Here is a 10360-nt window from a genome sequence, read left to right on the forward strand (position 1 = left end):
TTTTCGGTTTTGTTTATTTCTTTCCCTTTTTCATCGGGTTTCTTTGTTTTTCTTAATTTCTTTTTGTGTTTTCACTGTTTTCATTCTTTTTTGCATTGGTTTATTATGATTTTTCATTTTTTTCATTTTTATTGCTCTTCTTTGTTTTTCTTTGTTTTTTTATCGATTTTCACCTACTACTTTTTTGCTCAAGACATGTTAACTTTTTCATTAGACATTCAATTTTCTGCATGCAATAAAAACATTTAATATATACACTTATTTACTTATCATGAAGGCACAAATTTACTTTTGTGAAATGCACATTCGTGCCTCTCGATTATTTTTTTATGCTTCCGCGGGAGGCATAGTTTTAATTCACGTGGATGCACCGATTTCTTTCCATCTCGAAGAAAGAAAGAAAAACACATTTTTTTTCTTTCACGAGAGTTACAGATTTGATTTCCATGAAGGCGCAAATTTGCTTCCTTGTGCCTCTTCAGAAAATGAAAGTGAAAAACTGAAAAAAAAATCGTGCTTCCGATTCGTTTTTCTTTTGCAAAAGAAAGAAGGTTCATGAAAACCTATCAACATGGGTTTTACTTTCGTATATCTCAACTTGGGGAATCCAACACTAAAAATGGCTCGAGATTTAGACGCACGATTTAAGAGATAAAATGTCTTGAAAAACGAATTTACGAAAAACAACAACAACTCGCATGTTAGCATGCCTTTTTTTTTTCCCGAGTTGAAGCAGGATAGTATGTGTGCCAGCCCAGAACGGACCGTGCACCTAGCGGGCCTGGGTGGGCTGTGCCGTGCCAGGCCAGCCCATTTGGCCAGGTTTTCCAACGGAAGAAAGATACATAGCAAAGCGGCAAACTCCCACCCTCTCAACCCCTACCACACCCCGGCGGCGCCGCCGCCGCCGTCCGCTGCTACGCTGAAGGATCAAGGACTCATCGCCATTGCCGCCAGCCTTCGTGTAAGTTCTCTTCCCCGCCCTCCAACCAGGTCGGAAATTTCTTGGAAATTTCTTGATCTCAACACTTAAATTTGTTTTCTCTGCGGCCATGTCCGTGCAGGCTGCCCGTTCGACGAAATGCCCCCGGAGGCATCCAAGCGGTGGGTGCCGGTTGCCCGGCCGGCAGTGGCGTCTCCTGCCGCGGGCAACCCGTCCGACGGAACGCCCCCGAATGTATCCAAGCGGTGGGTGCCGGTCAACCGGCCGGCCGTGACGCCTCCTGCTGCAGGCAACCCGTCCGAAGGAACGCCCCCGAAGGTAGTGCCGGTGAGCCGACCCGTGGCGACGGGGACGCCTCACAGGGCAGGCAAACCATCGAAGGAAATCCCCTCCAAGCGATGGGTGCCCGTTAACCGGCCGGCCGTGACGTCTCCTGTTACAGGCAACCTGCCCGACGGAATGCCCCTGAAGGTGGTGCCGGTGAACCGGCCAATGGGGACGGGGAAGTCTCGCGGGGCAGGCAAACCATCCAACGAGATCCCCAACCGGAAGGTATCCAAGCAATGGGTGCCGGTTAACCGACCGCAGACTGTGGAGACATCTTGCGGGGCAGGCGAACCCGCCGACAGGCTCAGTGACCTCCCGGACGCGCTGCTGCACCACATCATGTCTTTCTTGAAGGCATGGGAGATGGTTGGCACGTGCAGGCTCTCACGGAGGTGGCGCAACCTCTGGGCCTCTGCGCCTTGCATCGACGTCCGTGTGGGACGCCATGATAACCCACCCGAGGAGTTCGCCAAGTTTGTTCACCGGCTGCTGCGCAGCCGGGACGCGCTCGCACCATTGGACACGCTACGTGCGCGCTCGGTCGGCGAGAATGATTTCTATGAGACTTATAACAATGGCAATGTCAAGGGCTGGATCCGTACTGCTATCAAGCGAAAAGCTCGTGTTATTCAGCTTAATGGGCATCTCCACAAGTACTTTACGCTGGATCACATAGACTTCGCCTCTTGCCATCTCAGAATCTTGAAACTGTCGTATGTCAAACTAGATGATAAAGTTGTGAAGCAGCTCTCTTCTCAGTGCCCTTTGGAAGAACTAGAGCTCAAGAGCTGTGTGGTAGGTGTCAGTGACATTTTGTCCTTCTCTCTGAAGAGTTTGACCATGGTCAAGTGCAAGCTTACTATGAACCTCTTGGTAGATGCTCCAAACCTCATCTTCTTTCGTTGCATCAAACCGGAGAAGTGGGTTCCCGTATTCAAGAACTCTGTGTCTCTTATTGGAGGCAGTATCATGCTTGATGACTCTTTATTAAGTCGTGAGTTTCAAAAGTACCATGAGGATGAGGATGAGGATGAATTCCCTCAGACTAGTGATGAAGATGACGACATCGATAATACAAATGGCCAGTGCAATGGTAACAGTGCTGCTGCTGCTGAGGGCTTTCTGGATAGTATCTTGTTTGGCAGCTTTTCTGATTACTGTGATGACTATTCTGATGATTTTTATGATGGCTATTCTGATGACATCAAAGATGATTATGATTATGGAAGTGACATAAATAGTGACGATGGTACATACGAATATAGTGAAATTGCAAATGGCTCTGAAGATAAATATTTTGGAAACTGTTACGATGGCTTTGAATTCAGTAAGGGTGGTAAAATTTCTGGCTACAGTAAAAACCATGGGTTTAACGACTATGAAACATTAGGTGGCCAAAATATTCTTTGCAGCCTTTCAAATGCCAGAAGCATAGAGCTACTAGGTCATTCAGGAGAGGTACAATTATGAACTTCTTCACTGATGTATTTCAATTTAGTCTATACCTTATACTTTCCCTACTGTGTACGAAGTAATAGTGGACATGGTCCTTATATCAGCACACTACAATACTTGCATGCAAAATAATTTCGTCAATTTTCTGGCGTACACTTTTTCTAACTATGTACAGCTCAGTTAAGAATCGGAAAATTGCTGCAGTTTACTGATGTTGAATTGTTGTTGAATGAAGTGCTGCTTTAGGTGCTTGCTATCATATGGTTGCATTTTTCTTTCTTTTCGTTCCAGAATGGATATGCTGTATTTACAAGTTTTTCAAATCTTCACTAGGCCTACCTGCTTTGGTATTTGTGGATAAGAATGACCTATCACCCGCTGGCAGTGTTTTAAAAGCAAATTTGCCTTGCTGGCCGGTTATGTGTCATCCAGATTAGTGTGTTAAGTCAGCAAACATGAGATGAACCCATTAGAGAGGAGAGAAGGACATGTGATAAGGAATAGAGAGAGAACAATTTCTTTCACTTTTTAATCAACTTGTTGGCTCATTTTGTGAAGTGGCGGCTCACTGACATGACCCATTTACTTGGTCTCTCAGCGAGGCATGTTGGATGCCATGTAAGCAAAACCAAAGTTGAGGGGGTTACACAAACTGTTTTATAGTAGGTCTAATCTGGACTTCTGGAAAGCAAATTGGACTTTTCCCTATAAAATGCAATCATTTTTGTTCCTAGCCTATGATTGATTTGATGCCTTTAAAGGTTTCATAAATTGAACTTTGGCAAACTGGCAGTGCTAGTGGTATGAGGCTTTCTACTTCCACATTATTATTAATGACTTCAGAACATCTTGTTTGTGTTTCATGATCGACTTGACAGAAAACTAGTTTTACCTTGCGGATCAAGAGAACATTTGTAATGTTTCTATTATCTGATGTTGTAGGTGAATCAACAGATTGTTAAAACTTCAGAATGCCTAGTGTGTCATATTTGATGATCACAGTAATTCTATTGAAGCGATTTTGGCGATTCTTGCATTACCATATAATTTTATTTCATGGCATTGCATAATCATCATGTCAGTTAGTACATGCCTATTTCCACACACTGTTCACATACAAAATTGCATCACTATCGTTGTCCATTTGTTTCTATATATGTAACAACTCACTTTAAAACAAATTATGAAGGTGGTTCTGAGGAGGGAATCAGTAAGTTGTCCAACTTTCAATAACCTGAAGACTTTGTCCCTTGGTGAATGGTGTATCAGTAGGGGTGCTGATTTTGACATACTAGTTCGATTACTTCAGCATACACCTTACTTAGAGAATCTCTTTCTTCAACTTGAAATGGTACGTACATGTATTTTCTCAAGGTTTGCATTTTGATACATTGCTTCATGATTTTAGCTGACAGTTCATCAAGCTAATATTATTCTTTGCCCTCCTAAAAGAACTTTGACATCCAAAATGCATTGGCAAGATGTAAACCGAACGGAGGATCATTTGCTTGCAAACACCTTAGAATGGTGAAGATCAAATGCACCAAGGATGATCCTAGAGTACATATGTTGGCACAGTTGTTTAAGGCTAATGACATACCGCTTGAGAAGATTTGTGTACGCCGGAGTGGGAGCTTCAGTGAGTACCTCGGCCCTTGAGTTCATATACCTAGTTCTTCTTCAGTGTTAAGAAGCATTGTTTAAGAAATAAGAGACATTCTACCTTGTGTAGGAAAAGCGAAATCTAGTTTAAATGCAGTTATTTTATTATATTTCAACCATATAACTTTATTTGGCAAGATGTTCATTTATTCTTTTGACTTGAACCATTCTTCTGCGCATGTAAATCTGTACATTTACTGTCTCTCTGATCTAGTGATCATTCTGCCAGATCTTCGTATGCTAAAGCTAAACAGGGAAATTAACATTGCCGAAATGCGTGCCTGTCGGTAAAAAACCTGGACCCTTTCAAAAGTACTTGTACGGTATGACTATATATGTCCTTTTCACCTTGTAGTCGTCACTATTTTCGATAATTGCAACTTTATTTTTGTAGGTAGAATGCAAGGCACTTGGACCAGCCGCTGGGAGGCGATTTTTACCCACCACGACAATAATTCCTGCAGGCCTATGGCAGAGCCTTACCTCAGACAATATCATCCTGAGAACTTAGCAATTATTGTTACCTTATGTTCATTTTTTACCGTGTAGTGTGTTTTTCTCTACTCCTCTATTGTGACCATGGGTGACTTGTGGTGTGCTCTAGTTTTTTTCTTTCTGGAATGACAATGACATGACATTCGGGACGAGTTTGGATGGTGTTTTAACAAATCTGGTGTTATACTTCCGGGAACTGCTATGAATCAGACTATTGCTTCTTTAGCTTCCCATCGTATTAGTTTTTCACTGTATGATTGGATTCCTTTGGAATGTGCAATGGGCCAGAGAAATGTGCTTCTTAGTTTCATACAAGTATCTACTAGTGGAGATCTATTTCATAAAAACTACTCAGAAATCTCTCCACGGTCTAATTGTTACCACCATCGGCCCCATGCAATTTGCTTCTGTATGAAGATATTTTGTTTCCTACCAGTGGAATTTATTTCCACCGCAAATTAATCCTACTCCGTACCAAGGATATTTTGTTTCCGTGTGGTAACAACATTGTTTTAAACTGATTTTTAATTTGATCTAATATTTTTGTTTTCAAACATGGAAAATGTGCTTTTAGCAGCCAAAGTTTTGTTTTGGTGTAACGTGAAATTGTGCTACCAATGTTTTTTCCCCCTTCTATCAGCCGTCTTCTAACAACAACAACAGAGCCTTTCAGTCCCAAACAAGCTGGGCATGCTAGAGTTGAAACCCATAACATATTAAAACCAAGTCATGGTTTTGAATTTCAAAAAATAAATATCATGGTTTTTGAATTTCAAAAAATAAATATCATGGTTTTGACACGTGGACATAAGTATCTTTTTTTTGTATTTTTGGAATAAACAATAACTTGAAAGTGCATCTCTATATTACCCTAGTTGGTTTTAATGATTTGTGGCAAAACTATTGAGATGAGTAATGTTCTTATTTCAGGGACATCGTATGGCTTACTGTGTATCATGTTTGGTTAGAAGTGGAAGATGATCCCACCACGTCACCTCACCCGGTGAACAGTACGACGGTTTGGACTATAAAAAATGTTCAAAAAAATTCAATTTTTTTATGGTGCAAGATGCTTCTATGTGTGAACTCCCTGCAAAATTTTATGAAGTTTGGACATTCGAGGAGCTTGCGGCAAAAAACACAAAATCAGGCATGAATAGTGCGATTTTCATAAGTTTCTAACATATCCGGAATTTGTCTTTTTTGCCGTGAGCTCCTCGAATGTCCAAACTTCACAAAATTTTGCAGGAAGTTCACACATAGGAGCATCTTCTACCACAAAATAATTTGAATTTTTTAAAACATTTTTTGTACCCCAAACTGGAATACTGTTCACGCCCAGGCTCATTTGAACCCGGGAGCCAAAACGCCGCGTTACTTAATAGGCATACATAGGAGTGCGGACGTTTGGAGCTCGGCCTTCATGGAGGCCGAAATTTTTGAATAATTCAAAATTCAAACTTTTTGGTTTCAAAAAAATCTGAAAAAAATATGGAAGTAAAGAAGGATGTTATGCGTATGTGTGCAAAAATTTAGGATGAAATACCTTGAAATACGATCTGCACAAAAAAGACAAATTCATGACCTGAAATGATGAATAGTGTCATGTGTAAAAAAGCCTCAGATTTGTCTTTTTTGCACAGCCCTCATTTCAATGTATTTTTTTTTTGAAAATTTACACACATGTGTGTTACCCCTTCACTTATCCCTGTATTTGTTTTCAGAATTTTTTGGAATGTAAAAATATGAATTTTCATGAAATTTGAGTTTCAAATTTAAAGGGCTCCATGAAGCTCGGGAGCCAAAAGCAATTTTCGGCATACATAGGGACAAAGAAACATTACCACCTGCCTTAATGAGCATACATTTAGCTTTGCTCTAAAGTCAGACAATCTTAAATTTGACCAAATTAAGTTTATATATATAGATAAAACACCAATATTTACGATCACTAATTGGTATCACCAGACTCATCCTGAAGTATAGTTCCATATTTGTGTTGTACTCCCTCCGTCCGGAAATACTTGTCCTAGAAATAATAAAATGGATGTATCTATAACTAAAATAAGTCTAGATACATCCATTTCGAAGACAACTATTTTCGGACGGAGGGAGTACCTATTTGATGTCCTGAAGTATAGTTCCATATTTGTGTTGTACCTATTTGATGTCCTAACTGTTAAACTTTTTGCCTTCAATTTTTATCCAAACAAGTTTACATAGACCTCGGCACTGTTTTATAAAAATGTGTTGCGATCTCTGTAATCTGATTGTGGTGTATTTCTGGCATGCACGTAATAACTATTCCCTCTATATATAAATACCTGTACTCCCTCTGTTCCTAAATATTTGGATACAGGGAGAGTAGTTGTGAAGAACTAGACGTACAAAGTACGTAGCAACTTATTCAGGAAATTACACTATCACCTATCATATACCCCCTCTGTACATAAATATAAGTCTTTTAAGATATTTCACTAGATGTCTACATACGGAACAAATGAATGAATCTATACGCTAAATTATATCTATACACATCCGTATGTAGTCCATAAGTTGAACCTCTAGAAAGACTTAAATTTAGGAACAGAGGAGTACTTACAAGAGTAGTCTGTTACAGAGAACGGGCAAAACTGAAGAAATAATTCCCCCCTCCCAGCTACTTGGTGCTATCCTTTGAAGTGGTCGCAAAATCAATCCACATATAGCCGGCACGGGGTATGAAAAACGGTAAAGCGTCGGGGTCAGATGGGTTCCCGCCTGAGTTCTATAAGAGATGTTGGCATATTATTAAGAAAGATCTTATGGCAATGTTTCACGATTTGTTCTCCGGGCACTTACAACTCTTTCATCTTAATTTTGGTACGATAACGTTGCTACCAAAAAAAGAGGGTGCTTCGCGTATTGAACAATTTCGTCCCATATGTCTGCTCAATGTTAGCTACAAAATTTTCACAAAGGTGGGAACAGATAGGCTAACTAAGATGGCACATTCTATGGTGCAATCTTCGCAGACGGCATTCATGCCTGGTCGGAATATTCTCGAAGGGGTGGTTGTTCTCCATGAAACCCTTCACGAATTACATTCCATGAAGCTTAACGGAGTCTTATTTAAGGTAGACTTCGAAAAGGCATATGATAAAGTCAAATGGTCGTTCTTGCAACAAACTCTGCGTATGAAGGGGTTTTGCGAGATTTGGCGAAAACATATCGATCGTTTTATACAAAAGGGCAGTGTCGGTATTAAAGTGAATGATGATGTAGGTCATTTCTTTCAGACACTAAAGGGTCTTAGGCAGGGAGACCCTATGTCACCTATTTCATTTAACATCGTAGCAGATATGTTAGCGCTAATGATCAGGAGGGCTAATGAAAAAGGGTTGGTAGGGGGACTAGTGCCACATCTAGTAGATGGGGGTGTCTCCATCCTACAATATGTGGATGACACAATCCTTTTCATGGAACACGATCTCAAAAAAGCCAGAAACATGAAGCTAATATTATGCTTATTCGAACAGCTATTTGGGCTGAAAATTAACTTCTTTAAAAGTGAACTCTTCTGCTTTGGGGACGCAAAGGAAGAACAACTCACTTATAACCAACTATTTGGTTGCGAGGGTGGTACGTTACCGTTTACGTACTTAGGGATCCCTATTCATCACCGAAAATTATCTATTAAAGATTGGAAGTGCATCGAGGATCGGTTTGAGAAAAAATTGAGCTGTTGGAAGGGCAAGCTACTATCCTACGGAGGACGATTGGTTTTAGTTAACTCAGTGTTGACAAGCATGCCAATGTTCCTTCTATCCTTTTTTGAAGTACCAGTTGGGGTGCGAAAAAGGCTGGATTTTTACCGATCACGATTTTTCTGGCAGAGTGATGAGGTCAAGACCAAATATAGGCTGGCTAGATGGGATATTATTTGTAGGCCCAAAGATCAGGGAGGGTTGGGGATTGAAAACTTAGAGGTTAAGAACAGGTGTCTGCTCAGCAAGTGGCTTTTCAAGCTATCTGTGGAATCAGAAGGTATGTGGCTACAAATTCTGAAGAATAAGTATCTACAGCAAAAAACCTTAGCTCAGGTCACAGTGAGACCTGGAGATTCACCTTTTTGGAAGGGTCTCATGAAGACAAAAACGGCTTTTTTTAACATGACTAAATTCATCATAGGCAATGGTGAATCTACTAGATTTTGGGAGGATAACTGGCTAGGTGACGAGCCTCTGGCCCTTCAATATCCGCAGCTGTATAACATTGCCCAGCGCAGACAGACGATTGTTGCGGCAGTGTTACGTGAGACGCCTCTCAACATTCAGTTTCGCAGATCCTTAATAGGTAATAGATGGGTCAGATGGCTACATCTAGTCAGAAGGCTAATGGATGTTAGTCTTTCTGATGATCCGGATATGATTGTTTGGAAACTGACCTCCAATGATACGTTCTCGGTGAAATCAATGTATGACCATGTTATTGATAGTGCACTTATTCCAAAATCTTCACATATTTGGAACGTTAAGGTTCCCCTTAAGTTAAAAATCTTTTTGTGGTTTGTCCACAAAGGAGTTGTTTTAACTAAGGATAACTTGGCCAAGCGAAATTGGAAAGGAAATCGAAGATGTATCTTCTGTGAGACGTATGAAACAATCAAGCACCTCTTTCTGGACTGCCCCATGGCTAAAATATTATGGCGCTCAATCCATATTGCTTTTAACATTACCCCGCTACTAGCATTAACATGTTATTTGGGACGTGGCTTCACGGGGTTAATGTCCCGTTCGCTAAGCTAATTCGAGTTGGAACTTCTGCACTTTTGTGGGCTATATGGAACTGCAGAAATGACCTAGTTTTTAACAGACAACAATCTATTAACTTTTTGCAGGTCACCTTCAGGGCTACCGCCTTGATCCGCATGTGGTCCTTACTCACTCCTGTGAAAACCAGGGAGCCTTTGGTTACTTGATGTGCCTGATGAAAGATGGTGCTCAGGCTATCTTCAGCCGATATGGATGGCGACATGCTGATAGAATAGGGAATTAGTCAACTATTCCTATTCATATCTTTGGCTTAGGCGTTGATCGCTTTGTAATTTCTTTTTTCTTTACTTTTGACTTTGTACCTATTTTGAATCTTTCCAGTTATTAAATAAATGGCTGTATGCATCACTCGATGCAGAGGCCGGGGCGAGGCCTCCTTTTCGAAAAAAAAAATAGCCGGCACGGATCAAAGTAAAATGAAAATTGGGGGAGCAAAAGAAAGGGGGATAGGCGAATCGAGGCTTGCCTGCGACAAATCCGATTACTCAACCACTTTATTATGGGCGAGATAGAGTATTTGGTGGTGGGCGGCGACGGCGCCACCAGGAGCAGGAGCTGCCCACAACGCGGCAAGCTCTCCTTTCTTCTACAGCATGGGCTGCAATGGGATGTCCCGCTGGTGGAGGAGGAGATCACTGCGACTGGGATGGTTGGGGATAGATTG

General features: G+C 41.1%; 1 protein-coding gene across 3 annotated transcripts; it reads left to right on the plus strand.

The window, feature by feature from the left end:
- The first annotated feature begins 867 nt into the window (after window positions 1-867).
- On the plus strand, window positions 868-5107 carry LOC123411368. 3 transcript variants are annotated; one of them, XM_045104296.1, is made up of 6 exons: window positions 868-964; window positions 1065-2728; window positions 3915-4076; window positions 4178-4364; window positions 4617-4710; window positions 4782-5107. In XM_045104296.1, exons 2-5 carry the CDS (start codon window positions 1082-1084, stop codon window positions 4676-4678), a joined length of 2058 nt encoding a protein of 685 aa, XP_044960231.1. In that variant the 5' UTR covers window positions 868-964; window positions 1065-1081; the 3' UTR covers window positions 4679-4710; window positions 4782-5107. The 3 variants fall into 3 exon arrangements, with proteins under 3 accessions (XP_044960231.1, XP_044960233.1, XP_044960232.1); XM_045104298.1 differs by having other exon boundaries at window positions 4617-4699; XM_045104297.1 differs by having other exon boundaries at window positions 4617-4674.
- The last annotated feature ends 5253 nt before the right edge of the window (window positions 5108-10360 follow it).

Source organism: Hordeum vulgare, chromosome 7H, assembly GCF_904849725.1.
Source record: "Hordeum vulgare subsp. vulgare chromosome 7H, MorexV3_pseudomolecules_assembly, whole genome shotgun sequence".
Classification (NCBI taxonomy): Eukaryota; Viridiplantae; Streptophyta; class Magnoliopsida; order Poales; family Poaceae; genus Hordeum; species Hordeum vulgare.

Excerpts from the sequence above, each read along its gene's own strand:
- LOC123411368 (XM_045104296.1), top strand. The coding sequence starts at position 1,082 with ATGCCCCCGGAGGCATCCAAGCGGTGGGTGCCGGTTGCCCGGCCGGCA. Across the intron at positions 2,729-3,914 it reads TACTAGGTCATTCAGGAGAG|GTGGTTCTGAGGAGGGAATC; the intron begins GTACAATTATGA and ends CAAATTATGAAG. Across the intron at positions 4,077-4,177 it reads TCTTTCTTCAACTTGAAATG|AACTTTGACATCCAAAATGC; the intron begins GTACGTACATGT and ends CCCTCCTAAAAG.